At 41.2% G+C, this 15889-nt stretch overlaps 1 protein-coding gene across 3 annotated transcripts in view; it reads right to left on the bottom strand.

Annotated features, from left to right (window-relative positions):
* Positions 1-15889, bottom strand: part of PCCA (propionyl-CoA carboxylase subunit alpha) — a 402014-nt gene that overhangs the window by 191327 nt on the left and 194798 nt on the right. For all 3 annotated transcript variants that reach the window (XM_044250038.1, XM_044250039.1, XM_044250040.1), the window contains one exon: positions 80-190. In XM_044250038.1, coding sequence (XP_044105973.1) covers positions 80-190 — 111 coding nt within the window. The remainder of the gene's footprint in view (positions 1-79; positions 191-15889) is intronic.

Raw genomic sequence — 15889 nt, 5'->3', positions numbered from 1 at the left:
AAAATAGAAAAATTATGCATGATAATAAGGTATAAAAGTAATAACTTTAATACAGTAAAATACTTCAGTGCATACAAACCTTTAAAGCCATCGGGATATACATCAGAGAGAAATTTAGTGTTGATGTCTCCTTCTATAAAGCGTGAGTTGATTATCACCTCTCGGAGTAATGCAATATTATGTGTAACACCTAAAAATAAAACGGTATCAGATTGGATTAGAGAACAAGTCAGTTAAAAGTCTCTTCCCATCTACAGCAATTTATCATCTGTGTCTTATGACCAAGCAAAAAACAGACAAAACTACTCATCTCCTTGACTTCAAGTAACAACAAAAAATGTCTGAAGCTATGGTAGCAATAAAACACCAAAAGCAAACTTAAGAAGTTTATGCTGCCAAGTCAATTCAGGAGGGAAATTAATGTCTTTTCAGTAAACAGTGAAAAAACTGAAACAACTAAATATGCATTTGGGGAAAAAAGGAAAACCCTAACTCAGACCATACACCAAAATTAACTCAAACTGACCAAAAATCAAATGTAAAACCTAAAACTATAAGACTTACAGAAAAATACAAGAGAAAATTCTGATTATCTTGAGGTAGGCAACAGATTCTTGGGTAGTAACACAAAAACCATGAGCCACAAAAAAAGAAAGTATATTTTATCAAAAGTTGAAAAAGTCTGCTTCAAGGAATACAGTTAAGCAAATGAAATGGCAAGCCACAGACTGACAGAAAATGTTCAAAACACAAACATCAGACAAAAAGCTTGCATCTGGAATATATAAAAATGTTTAAAATATAGTAAGATGACAGGGATAACAATGGGGAAAGGATCTGAAGGGACATTTCACCAAAGAAGATACACAAATGAAAAGTTGTCGCACATCACCATCATCAAAGAAATACAATGAGATGTCCCAAACACCAAATTTAAGTGGCTAAAAGACAGAAATAGCGTGTGTGTCAGTGAGGATGTGGGACAACAGAAGTGTCACACACCGTGGTGGGGATATAAACGGCACAAATACTTTGGAACTGTTGGGAAGATCTCAGAAAGTTAAACACATACTCACATATATGATTCAGACTAGTACCTTCTGAATATTTGCCCAAGTTAAATAAAAATATATATCTATACAAACAGTTACACACAAGATTATTAGCTTCATTTACAATAGTCAAAACTGGAAACCATCTAAATGTCTGTCGCTAGATGAATGAATTAGCAAAATGTGATTTATCCATTCAATGGAATTCTATTTAGCAATAAAAGGAAATGAATTACTAAAATTCGCAAGGAGGAGGGTGCCTTTTGTGGCTCAGTGGGTTAAGCCTTGCCTTCAGCTCAGGTCATGATCTCAGGGTCCTGGGATCGAGCCCCCCATCAGGCTCTCAGCTCAGCAGGGAGCCTGCTTCCCCACCCCCCACCTGCCACTCTGTCTAATTGTGATCTGTCAATTAAATTAATAAAATCCTTTTTTAAAGTTTTATAAAATACACAAACTAATTATGCTGAATTTAACAAGACTACTGTAGGAGTCTGTTAATGTAAAATTTCAGAAAAGTCTCAATAACCTACAGTGACAGAAAGCATATCACCTGGTTGCATTGGGACAGGGACAGAAAGAAGGTGGATTGCAAAGGCAATGAGGAAACTTCTGGAGGTGACAGAAATATTCAGTAGCTTGACTGTGGTGATGGCTTCACAGGTGGACACATGTCAAAACTCATTAATCTGACCACACTACATTAGAGAAGTCCACTATGACAAGTATACTTCTGTCCGTAGTAGAGGAGGAGAAAGAGAGAAAGAAAAGAAAGAAGGGGAGGGAAAGGGAGAGAAGCTTGTGATCCAACAGGAAACTCAAACACTGAGCCTAGTACACAAGGAGTCCTACAAAGTTCAGTTGGTTGTGGTAGCTGTGGTAACTGTGGTCAGTTGTGGTAACTGCCACAAGAAGCATTCAAAGGGCATCGGGGAAGTTCTGTGAGACAGAAGGACTTCAGGAAGGGAGTATCTGATTTTGGTCACACACATTACAAAGATGTGAAGAGGAATAAAAAGGGAGGATGGATCTTGTCAAACCCAGGGGAAGCAGGAATTCGCTCAGGCTTCCACAAGAGGAGCAGGACTGGAGCGTGAGGTTTGCGAATTCCCCCTCCACCCCACTTCCTTACCGTCCTCATCTGCACGGTTCTGCTGCAAAACAAACCTAGAAAGCCCGATTCTGATCTTTCTATTCAATCTAACAGAGTGCTCACTTTAACGACAATAATTCCAAAGGAAGCAAAGAATCAGACCATCAAGCTCATGCACCAGATCTACCCTTGACCTTGGGTAAGCTACTTCGCCTCTCAAAGATTCAGTTTCCTCATCTGGAAAATGCTGGTCACAACAGAAGCTATCTGGCTTTATCATCATGAGGTCTGAAGGACATGATGCTTGAGGCAATACCAGCCACCGGCGCTGGCACATAATGTTGAGCTCGTTGTCATCCTTTCCCGCGGACGGCCGCAGTGCACGAGAGAGTGCAGGACAGACACATCCCGCCGCAGCCCCGCCGCACCCAGAGCCTCTGCGACCACCTCCCTCCCTAACTTCCGGTTTCACATCCGGCACGGGTCCCATTCCTCCAAGTTTACAACTCTTTATTGACAGGACACAGCCATCCTAATAGGCAGCAGTCAGAAAATTCAGCCTGCAAACCCCCCCCCACCATTTTTAGAAATCAAGTGTTTCTGGAATACAGCAGCGTTCACAGCCAACGTTATGCGCCACAAGAGTAAGCAGTTATAACAGCGACTGTGTGACCCACGAAGTCGAAGCTGTTAACTAACTGTCTGGCCGTTCCTGGAAAAGGGTTGCTCCCATTTGCTATAAGGTTTTCAGCAATGTCGATACTCTGAGCGAATTAATTATTACCTATCAACACTGACTGCGGCTACTGCCCATATGCAATGAGGCATCACAGGGAAGACAGTGTGAGCCAACACTGATCAACAGTATGCCACCCGCTTTGGGGAACTTTCCGTAACGAGTCACAGAATAAGAAAATGGCAAGGAGAAAAGAGATTTAAAGGTAGGAACATCATGATTCAGAGAGACTGAATCATTTATCTCAAGTTTAATAAAACAGAAATTACAACAGCAATATATGTTGAAAACTACGGCAGCCCGTGGGGTTCCCCTAAAAGGTCCTTTTCATTTTTTCCACAGTAACAGAGCCTTAGGAGAACAAAAGGACCCCATCTGTCTTACAGCTGGACCTGACAAACTAATTCCTAGAGGAGGGTCGGGAAGGTAGAGCAAAGCGTCCAATTCCAGCCCTGCTTACTTGAAAAGAATTGCTTGGGCTTCCTTTCCTGCCTTCTCCTATGGGCTTCCTGATACGGCAACGCCACTCTGGAAATGAAGGTGAAACACAGGAACACAACAGGGGTATGGAGGGGGAAGGGGTGTATCTCCTGGAATGATTACAGAACACAAACCTGCCCCCTCAGCACAGACCAGCCCAGAGAGTTAAATGAGAAGTAAATAATTTTCGGGGCGCCGGAGTGGCTCGGGCAGTTAAGCATCTGACTCTTAATTTCGGCCCAGGTCGTATCTCAGGGTTGTGAGATCGAGCCCCATGTTGGACCCACCTTGAGATTCTCTCTCCCTCTCCCACTGCCCCCTCACCCCCCCTCAAAAAAAAGTAGTAAATAATTTTCTATCGTATTTATACCACTGTATTTAAGAATCTTTGTTACAGCACGTTAACCTGAACTCTAATGTACACATATGGGGAGAGAAGGGCACATCTTTCAATTTGATTTCCTCTCTCTGAGCCAACCAACTTAATACATCCAACTAGGCACTGCTCTAGGCATCTCTGCACGTTAGACATGCCGGCTAGCAACCACGTGCAAAACTGAGCATCTCCATTCCTGCCTCAGGATACCCTGTGACTCAAAGTTCTAAAAAAAACAACCTGGGGGCACCTGGGTGGCTCAGTGGGTTAAGCCTCTGCCTTTGGCTCAGGTCATGATCTCAGGGTCCTGGGATCAAGCCCCGCATCAGGCTCTCTGCTCAGTGGGGAGCCTGCTTCCCCCCTCTCTCTCTGCCTGCCTCTCTGCCTACTTGAGATCTCTGTCAAATAAATAAATTAAATCTTTAAAAAAAAATCTGTAATCTACTCAAACTGCCTCAAAACATTTAGAGAAAGTTCCAAATTAAAATATTAATGCCCCTCCCATAGCTAAACCTTCATGGAAGAAGTTATTACCTACAGACAATGATCTAGTAAGTACCATTCACAGGACACACCCCGGACAAAGGCGCAGTTATCCCAGCCGTGCTCCGTGGGTAATGACTTAGACAGTTTTTGACAACTAACGGTCAGAAGTCTGTTGTGATTATGCATATTTTTATGAGGAAAGTATTGGAAGGTATAAAAAACTTCTGATGACACAAATATAACTAACAAATCATTGCAAAAATGTGACATCTGCCTATATTACAGGTGATATTTGGGTAAAGGAAAATGATGTGCTAGGTGTGCTTAGAAAGACGAACTCAGTAAGCAAAAATTTAAAATAAAAGACTGCTATGAAAGGGAATGGAATCCTTTTGCTGTATGTTTTACTAACAGACAAAACTAAAGTACTTTTGAAGAAGAAATGGGTATGGTTCACCAGAGAGATTTCTATGCATTGGCAACAACAGATGTGGCCTTCCAGGAAGAGGAAAGTAGGAGAGGCTTAAGGCAAAACTTCCTGGCTGGGAGACAAAATAGAGAAAGACACAGGAGGATACAAAAGCAGGTAATAAATATCAAGAAGAAACTTAAAATACTTAAGAAGTCTCACTGTTGTTAGGGCGCCTGCATGGCTCAGTCAGTGGACTGTAGGACTCTCGGTTTCGGCTCAGGTCATCTCAGGGTCCTGGGACGGAGCCCTACAGAGGCTGCCCGCTCAGGCCTCCGAGTCTGCATGAGGTTCCTCCCTCTCCCTCCCTTCTGCCCTTCCCCTGCTCTCGTGTGCACACATAGGTGCTTGCTCTCTCTCTAAAATAAGTAAAATCAAAAAAAAAAAAAAAAAAAAAAAAAAAAAAGAATTCTTACTGTTGTCCAAAGCAAATGGAAACCACCAGGTATTTCTGTGGGGAGAACTGAAGGAAGTACACGATGGCCAAGGAGCATGAGCAAAGGGAAGAGGGCGTATGAGGAAGTGCAACAGCGACGTGCCGGCCTAACCGCAACGATTCTACTTCTCTTAAGGGTGACCAGAACGGGTGAAGCAGGGCAGGTACAAGCAGGTCTGAGCGCCAGGAATCATGCAGGCTGCTACTGGGAAGGGCGCGGGGGAGGGGTGGGGAGTGAAGATGGCCAAAACCATTCGCGGACAACCGCAGGAGACTTGCCGAAAACCGGCAAGTCCCCCCATCCCTCCGCCACACCGCCAGCACCAAGGCAAGGGTGTAAGCAACACAGACAGAGAAAAGCAACTGGGTCTGAAGAGATTCAGCAGGCTGAGCGGGCATGGCGACGCAGGGGATGTCAAGAATGAGGGAGACGGGGCTCCCTGGCTGGCTCAGTCGAAAGAACATGGGACTCCCGATCTCAGAGTTTCAAGTGCGAGCCCCACGTTGGGAGTAGAGAGAGTGCTTAAAAACAGAATCTTGTGCTACGCCTGGGTGGCTCTGATGGTTAAGCATCTGCCTTCAACTCATGATCCCACGGTGCTGGGATCGAGTCCCGCATCAGGCTCCTTGCTCAGTGGGGAGCCTGCTTCTCCCTCTGCCTCTGCCTGCCACTCTGCCTGCTTGTGCTCTCTCTCTCTCTCACAAATAAATAAATAAAATCATTTTTAAAAATAATAAAATAAAATCTTGTATTTAAAAAAAAAATGAATGGGGGTGATATGTCACTTCTGGCTCTGGCGCGCTACAGGATAGAAACCACCACTTCATAGAAAAGAAACAAGTTGAGAGGAAATCATCGGATTCACTGTGGACAAGCTAAACTGGAGAAGCTTGGGAGAGGAGACTGATGGTGTCCAAGAGGTCAGAGATCAGAAGAGAAGGCCAATTAGGACGCAGAGCCACCCAGAAAACAAAGAAGACAAAGCCAGCAGTGTGTAACTTACTCCTGCACCATAACTGAAGTTTTGGAAAAAAATATGATATTAAAGGAGCTGGAAAGGATTTAAATTAGAAAATCAGGGTGCAGCTGGATTTTATTTCCCAAAAAAAAAGTGTTCTTATGTGCAAATTAAAATTTCAGAATGTTTCCATTTGTTAGTTTATGTGTAAATAGTAATTAACATAGAAGGGCAATGTAAACTCCCAGGCTTTTTGACCTTCAGTTAAATAAAAGTAATACTGTTTGGACTCATATTTGGTATCTGACTTTACAAGCTCTCCTGTGACAGCCTAGTGACAGTATAAATTTTCTTGTTCCTCTGTGAGGCCGATGCCAAAGTAGCTGGCATCAGACTGTCTTCAGGAAACCCCGACACGGATTTCAGAAATAATGATGATCTGAACAAAAATAAGATTGCTTTCTGACACCCAGGGATCAATTTGTGACTGAAGACATCAAAAAATTAAAATGTATGCGGTTTTCCAGGATAAATGGTACGTTGCACTTTTATTCCACATTCAAAGTGGAAAAATAAGTGATTTTTGAAAATGTTAAGTCAAAGTTATTATAAGCAAATATTAATTTACATTTTGGATATCAAAGAGCAGAGCCATTCAAGCACACAAATGAAGCCCAGACTCAAAAATCTTTCTACTTGAATAGTAAATAGAGCATGAAAACAGACTTTTATCTTGCTAAAAGAGGCTTCAGGAATAAAATTACTACACAAAAGCAAAATGTTCTCTGAATAAAATATTACCGATTACTATGCAAAACCCACTCATTATCTGTTTCTCCTTCCGAAGGACTAGAAGATGAAACAGTGGCTAATGGCAGACAAGCAGAAACTAGGTGCCTCCACTGACTCCAAAGACTACTGTACAGTAATTAGTTCTAAAGCCAAATGGGGGACTAATCAAAAAACTGTTTTCTTTTCCTAAAAGCTCAAGAGAGCAGATAGATGGGGGAAAAAATCATGGAACTGTTAAGAGACAGCCCACACATCTGAAAGTTATCATTTTGCACGGAGTTTACTTTCTTTCCATGTCCCAGGAAAGACAGTCCTCTTTAAACCGATCCTTGTTCAAACATGAAGTCGGCCACAGAGGTACTCTGAGACACAGTTTATAACTTCAATGATATTATTAATCACATACTCATAAAAATTATGGCTCTGAGTTTTAGACAGGGAATTCAAAATGACCCCTGCCAAAGTTCACAGGGTCCCATCTGTATGGGAAATCACGACGAGGCCCACAGAAGAGAGGACCCCTAGGAGCCGCTTTCTCCCGACTACCTGCTGTTTCCAAAACACTGGCCAGACATTAGCTGCACACAGGGCCAGGATCAAACGGAGGCCAAAAGCCACTACTTATTTCATGGGGACTCAGAAATTAACTTTAACCAAATTACATTTCTGCTCTCAAGATTTTTTATGTTAACAAAAGCTCACAATCAACTTAGGAGAAAAAATATTTGAACAACTAAGTGGTTAGCCAGCAAGACAGCAAGTTGTCCTTCCTTTCCTGTCCTTTACAAAACCATTTCTTCAAGCCCTCTAGCCGTTAGAATTCATCAGATGAATCATACAGAATCACAAACGCATCTGTTTTTATTCCTTAAGTGAAACTCCTTAGCTTTGTGGGGAGGGGTCACATGCTCCTCTTCATCTATCTTTTTAACTTTTTTTTAATAAAATAATTGCAGAATATAAAAAAATACACAAAAATAGTATGAAGTATTACTGTATATCCTTCACCCAGATTCACCAATTGTAACATCTGTTAACACATGTTTTATCATTCATTTTTTTCCTCTTTACACACACACACACACACACACACACACAAAGCATGCACACTTCTTTTCCTTAAACATGTGGGGAGAAGTCAAAAACAGGATGTGCTTTACCCCTACGTACTTCAGTATTTCCTAAAACCAAGGTAACTCTCTCATGTAATCACAGTACAATGACCAGATCTGAAAATTAACATTGATAACAGCATCATTATCTAATCTGCAAACCTTACTCAAATTTCAGTAACTGTCTCATTTATGACCTTTACTACAAAACACAAACTTTTTTTTTTTTTCTGGTTCAGGAACTAATCCTGCGTTTAGTGTCACGTATCCTTGGTTTCCTTTGATCTAGATACGGCTGATCCACTTTTGTGTTTCTTGACCTTGACACTTGTGAAGAGTGCAATCCCTTTATTTCATACACTGTCTTCCAATTTGGTTTGTCTGCCGCTTCTTCATGATTATAGCCATGATTTCGGGGAGAACATCACAGAAACGATGTGCTTTTTTCAGTGCATCATAACCTCCGGAGGCACGTGATGTTGCTACATCCCACGACCAGTGATACTAATTGTGATCATTTGGGTAAAATGCTAGGTCTGTACATTTTTAAGATATTTCATTTCCCACTATAATTAATTAGTATCTCCTGGGGATATACTATGAAACTATGCAAATACCTGTTGCTCATATTTTCACCCACTAATTTTAGCACCTGTCATTGATGATTCTTACCTAAATAATTTGGCACAAGTAGGCATTTTTCTACACTAATTAAAAATCTAGTGTAGAAAAGAGCTGTGCCTCTTCTTCCCACTTTTATCTTTCTTTCCTATTTATGCCAGTATGACAATGGCCTTTAACCCATTGCTAACATTATTTATTTTGTTACTGAAGTTTTCCCAGACTGGCCAGTGGGAACCCCTGAGAGCTGGCTCCTGTGTCTTTCTGACATATCATCATCGTTGAGCACTTGATTGCTTTCTCATACAAGATGCTTCAGGCTCATCGTTAACACTCCTCCAGAAATCAGCCATTTTGCCATGGAGCGCTGGTTCCATTTATGAGACAATGCTATTGGAAAGAAAGGATCTGGGTCCTTGGCACGCTCATTGCTATGGGTGTCAATGCTTCCATGACCTCTCTGTGGTTTGCAGTCGAGGGTGATTTGCCCCCCTCCCTCATAACATATGGCAGTGTCTGGAAATACCTGGTAGTCACAGTCGAGGGGATGCTACTGTCATTTAATGAGTACAGGCCAAGGGTGGTGATGAACACCCTACAGTGTGAAGGACAGCCCCCCGACAACAACAAACTGTCTACCCCAAAATGTCAGTAATACTAAAAAAACCCTGAGCTCCAGAATACGTGTATATACGTACACACAAACACACAGACACACACTAACATATCTGTACACTTACATTCCAGTCTATGTTACAAACCACGAGTTTACACGATACCCCCAGTTTCAACTAAACACCGCAGGACTCACTGTATCCTCATCCATTTCTACATCTTTAACTACTTTCTCAGAGAGTGAGAAATGTCATCTTATCCAAAATCCATGTATTTATTTCCTCAATCCCAGAACATATATAAACTGGTTTCAGAACTGCTAACCCATGAACTAGGACACGCAAACCTATTAACCAGAGTTTAATGTTTGTTTGTTATGCTGTATTTAGCTGGAGAGTATCCAGTCAAAAATATGGCTAACAGTTATTTAAGGCTAGATATTTTTTTCCTCTCCCTCCTCCCCACCCAATCACCATGATTATTCATACAGTATATCCATTTGTTTGGTTGTACTCCATTTTGAATTTCTTCCCCAGAACGTTAATAATTTTATTTTGAAATATTGTCAGAATTCTAAAAGTGAAATCAAAGAAATCTCTCCTTTTCATTCCATGTTACTTTGTTTCCTATTCGCCAAACACTTCTACCTGATCCTCCCTCCAGACGCTGTAAGTACACCATCTTGCTCATTCTGCTCTTGTGTGTGTATATGTTTCCAGAAATGAGCACATACACATATATATTTCACTTCCCCAGTCATCCACCATTATCTCTTCTTTTTCCTTTAATACAAGAAACGCCACTTTTTAGCTTAGTATATGGCTCCCTTGAACATCTATTACATTTCCCAAGTTCCCAGAAGCTACGTACGACCATGTGATTACATGCCAATAGAATGGGAACAAAAATAAAGGTACTTTCTAGGTTATACCTTGAAAAAAAAATGGGTGTGAACTCTCCCTGCCACCTTCTTGCTGAGGCTGGATGATGGGCATAAAAGCAGCCACTCTGGGGGCCCCAAGTGAAAACCATCTGCTGTGAATCTAAGCCCTTGACAATCTCCTTTTGAGATTATGACATGGCAGAGAAATTAAATTGTATCTTTCCTAGGTCACTGTATTTTTTTATTGTTACAAATGCTTAGATTACAGCCTAATAATGAAGGTCCTCAGGTAAGAAGAGGACAGAGCATCCCAGGACATGAAAACCTCACTTCTCCAGCAACCCTCACATACGTCCTTGAGATCCACAGTCATTTCTAGAACATTACCTCTTCTAATCCTTGGAGAAACTTCTTTTTCCTTGAGGTTTATTTTATCTGGTCAAAAAATCTTCTCCAACTCCCTGTCATCAACAACATCCTTGTCATAACCCAGTATTTGCTGCAGACCTTATGTCACCTGACTCATGACCGTCCTTCAGATCCTAACTCCTGTCGCCTTATGAGAACGACCCAGGCAACATCCTCACTGCTCAGCTTCTAGGATCTCACTGCAAATAATCTATTCTCTCACTTTAGCCAGTAGTCCCAGAGTCACACCCTGAAATCATCTAAGGTTCGCTAACTACACCGTATTCAAAATCACCAATTCAAACTAAACTGCTTATTCTAGCTCCAACCCCCATCTCTCCAGCTCATTCCCCAAGTGCCTTGACCAGGCCAATAAGGAAACCTCCAATCTAGAATGTGAGACATTCTGCAAGTCAGCTACCCGGGGCTCTACTGGAGAGTTTATGATATGAAATCCAAAAAGGAAAAGAAAAAGATAATAAAGAGATGTGAGTAAAAGCAATGTATAAACTCCAACTGGATTGTGGGTGGAATTAAAAAAAGATTTTTTAAAGAAGACAGTTCTTTGCAGAACAGGGGAAACTGGAGTACGGACAGTACATGAGATGATACTAGGAGACGCCTGTTAATTTTCTTGAGTGTGATAACGGTGTTGTGATTTTGGAAATCACAGGAAAATGATCTTACTCTTAAGATCCATACTGAAATATTTAGGAGTCACTTATCATGACGTCTGCAATTTCCCTTCTAAATAGCTGAGGAAAAAAATGAGGAGGGAAGGGAAGGAAGACGTGCAAAAAGGAGGAGAAAGGAGAAGGCAAAGAAAGGAAGAAAGGGAGAGCCGGAGGGGAAAAAAGATGTAAAAATACTTAGCAATCTAGGCGAAGAGCATACAGGTGTGCAATGTATTGTTCATTCAACTTGAAAATACCTAAAATAGGGGCTCCTGGGTGGCTCAGTGGGTTAAGCCTCTGCCTTTGGCTCAGGTCATGGCATCAGGGTTCTGGGATCGAGCCCCTCATTCGGCCCTCTGCTCAGCGGGGAGCCTGCTTCCCTCCTCTCTCTCTGCCTGCTTCTCTGTCTACTTGTGATCTCTCTCTCTGTCAAATAAATAAATAAAATCTTTATAAAAGGAAAGAAAGAAAGAAAATACCTAAAATAAAAAGCCTGTGAGCAATATATCAAGAGATAACAAACTTCTAATAAACTTTTTGAGCTAACTATATATGTGTTTTGATCCGATGTGTATACATCCACAGACTTCTCTGTGCTCATCCAAATACGATAAAGATACTGTAGGATGGGAATGTGGGCTTAACTAACTGCACCATACCTCACCCTGCAAATTGCCTTTCTACCTGACAATATGCACAGACATGCCTTCAAGAACCAGCTAAGCAGTAATTTACACTGAAGATGCAGAGTAATTCCTTCAGTCCACCCATCTGCTGGACCCCTCAGTTGGTTAGTATGTGGGCTACTGTAACCAGTGCTGTCATAAACGTCCTCATTAACATCACTGCACAATTCGGTCTTTTAAATCATAGGGTAAGATTCCTAAAGACTGAACAGGTAGGTCAAAGAGCATGCACTTTCAACATCCGATGCCAGGCCACTTTCGCAAAAGTAAGACCAAGTCACACTCCAAACACTCCCAAGTGTGCCCATCCCCTGTACTTTCCCTCCACAGTGAGTTTGGTCTTTTAAAAAATGCTGTCACCCTGAGGAGCTGCTCAAAGATAGTACAAAGCGAGGTATTCTCAACTGAGTCACCGTAAGTCCTAAGGCAGTGTTCACATGCTTTCAAAAAACCAAACCCAGAGGTGAGGAGAAAAAAAGAGCCCCTCATCTCAATTTCCACCGTATTTTTTCACTCCACCATTAGGGCATCTATGAATTCACGTTATTTGTCTGTTTCATTCCGAGTTCACTAGAAACTCCTTGATATAGGGATATTATCACTCATTCATTAATTCATTCAACACGTATTACTCACCTACCATGTATCAGGCACTGCTAAGCACTAGTAATATATAAGTAAACAAGATAACACCATCACTGTCCTCACACACCTAACTTTCTTATGAGATAATCTGACATTTAGCAATTAGTCAGACAACCAGTATTTTAATTACAGTTATGGCAAATGCTTTGAAGAAGCAGAGCAGGAGGACACAGCACCAAGAATGACCTACAATGGACTTTCAATATTGTTTATCTATGGCTTCATCAGTTTCACGTATCACACCAACTGACGGATAATAATTTCTGATATATGGTCTTTAAATATGTAGTTTTATAATTGTAATGAGAGAGGGACAAAAGAAGGTAGGACCTGAAGTTACAGAGCTATTACTTTGCCAAGTCCTTTTACATACTTAACCTCAGTTAATCTCTTAACCATACTTAATCTCAGTTAATTAACTTACAAGGCAGAGGCTAACACTCCATTTTTAAATGTGGAGTATGAGATTCAGAGAGAGTAACTTAATGAAAATCACAGGTCCTAAATGGTGTCAGGACAGGATAAGAACCCAGACCTGTGTGATTTCTTTCTATTGTATCACAGTGAACCAAAGGCAGAAATTTCACACTAAGCCTGGGAAAAAACGATCTGCTCAATAAAACACATTTTATTTTATGTATGATACACAGAAAGTTAGGAGAGTAACAGCAAGCCTACTACCACTCCATACTTAAGTCACTTCATTTAAAACTGTAGTAACTAGGAGTGCCTGGGTGGCCCAGTCAGTGAAGCCTCTGCCTTTGGCTCATAACCTGGGGACCCTAAGATCTAGCCTTGCATCAGGTTCCCTGCTCAGCAGCAAGTCGGCTTCTTCCCTCTGCACCTCTCCCTGCTCGTGCTTCCTCCCCTTCTCTCTCTCTCTCTGAGAAGTAAATAAATCTTTTTAAAACATAAAATAAACATGTAATAACTAGTGGCAAACATTCATTTAAATATAAAACATGAAAGTGTATTCTATAAATATGAAAGAGTACTCGTTTCAGAAGCCAGAGTAGAACAGAACACTAATATTGTGACAAAATGCCCATGTGCCATGCTACATTACATCAAAGTTTAATAGAGATGTGATTTGACAAAATACTCTTACTCAAACTGACTATCTCAAATTCATGAATTTACCACTCAAGCTCACTTGAGCATAACTCAAATTAGCCAAAATCCAATAATTCAACAACCACAATAAAAATTACAAAGATACCGGGGCGCCTGAGTGGCTTAGTCGTTAATCATCTGCCTTTGGCTCAGGTCGTGGTCTCAGGGTCCTGGGACCAAGTCATCATCTGCTTCCCTGCTCAGGGGGAAGCCTGCTTCTACCTCTCCCACTCCCCCTGCTTGTGTTCCTTCTCTCACTGTGTCTCTCTCTCTGTCAAGTAAATAATTAAAATCTTAAAAAAAAAAGAAAGAACCACTTTTTTAAAAATACTGGTTGGGGGCAGGAATCTAGAAATCTCTTACAGATACTTTAAAGGCCTCTGGGAGTAACAGTCCCAAATACCTTGTTCATGTCTCTGTGCATGTAGTTAAACACATAGAGAAGAATGCATACCCAAATTAGATGTGTGTTCCAAACACCCATTTGGGGAGATAGTATTTCTAAGGAAAACAGACCCCTCCAGGCCTACTTAACCAATATACAGAGAAAATATGTAACTGCTGCTTATGGTGGAACATGGCAGAGTTTAAAAAAAAAAAAAAATAGTAACTACCCCACAATTCAGGCTAAAAATGAGCGAGAGAATGAACTAAAAACAATGTGAAGAGGATTTTTCAAATGTGTACATGCTCTGGATACTGATGTTACTGATTTTTTTTTTTTATTACATCTGAGTTCACTTGAGAGCTGACTGTTTTCCTTCCATTGACAAAGGTGAATCACTAGCACATAAGATTAAATACAATCACTGTTACCTGTTAACAAATGTTAAGAAAAGAGAGTTGACGGTAAAATGAAAGGGAGGTAAGAAGTTTCTCCAGATCTAACAAGAGGGGAAAAGAAAAAAAAATGAGGAAAAGTGAGGACTGGATGACTACTAATCGCCATAGACAAAAATGAGCAGAGGAAGGAAGATATGTAAAAAGAGTCACTAGGGAGCGCTGGGTGGCTCAGCCAGTTAAGCATCTGACTCTCAATTTTTGGCTCAGCTGGCGATTTCAGGGTCATTAGATGGAACCCCATGTCAGCAAGGAGGCTGCTTGGGATTCTCTCTCTCCCTCCTGCCCTGCCCTTCCCCTCAACCGGCCAGCACGCCATCCCACTGCTCCCATTCTCAAAATAAAACAAAACAAAGTCACTTAACTGTCTTGAGCCACTACTGTACACCTGCATGAACTGTTTACTGCACAAAGGCACTGGGTCAACGGCGCAGTGTTAAGGGTTTGACGTGCTCCACTGCTAAGCTGGGCTCTCTCAGTTTCACAGCGGAACGCACCTGAGAAAAGAGCACGTTTTCTAATTCACACCAAGTTGCTGTCTACTCGCCAAGCCTTCTGACTTATAGGCTGTGTCCCCTTGAAGGGACTCCTTTGAAAGCGTATAAAGCTCTGCATGGGCTAGATGGGGGCTAGGTGATCACACGCCACCACTGTTCCAACCCCTCAGCCTCCGAACTCCAGCCTCCTAGCGCCACTGTTTTAATGAGCCGTGAGAAAAGCCCAGAACTACCCAGGCCAGTCCTTCCCAAGGAATGCGCTTGGACCCCCACTACTCACTCATAACTCAAAGTGAACTCGTATTTTACACTTGAAATTCAATGTTAAACTCCATTATTCTGAAGCTGATGATAATTTATGTTGGACTAAAATGAAATGATCTTTTCACAACTAATGAAAAGTTGCTAATACAAATTATAAGGTAATTTACTCCTTAAGAGGAATAAGTATAACTTTGCTTTCATTATTTAAATAAAATGACTGTGAAGGACCTGACTGGCTTAGTTGGTGAGGCACACAACTGTTAAACTCAGCGCCACACTGGGTGTAGAGATCACCTAAAGATAAAATCCTTTACATATACATTAAAAAGTAAAATGGTTGCTCCTAAGTCAGTTATTGCTTTACATCCTAAAGGCTTGTAGGCTCACTTTGTTAAGCATTAAAACTGACCTACATGCACATGAGGTAACAAAACTGCATTTGCTAGAGAATATTTTATAATTTGCCCTTACAGACACAAAGGGTTATACCCTCTACTCCCAAGTCAGTCAACTGTAGGTCACTATATTTTATATCTCTATACATTTTCAAGTTTTATCCTTCAAAACATCATCAACAATGACCAAAGACAATAAATAGCTCATTTGCTGCACTGGCCAATAATAGACTTCAGAATACAGAACCATTTTCTATACA

This window comes from Neovison vison, chromosome 5 (genome assembly GCF_020171115.1).
Source record: "Neovison vison isolate M4711 chromosome 5, ASM_NN_V1, whole genome shotgun sequence".
NCBI lineage: Eukaryota > Metazoa > Chordata > Mammalia > Carnivora > Mustelidae > Neogale > Neogale vison.
This window is presented reverse-complemented; position numbering and strand designations above follow the sequence as displayed.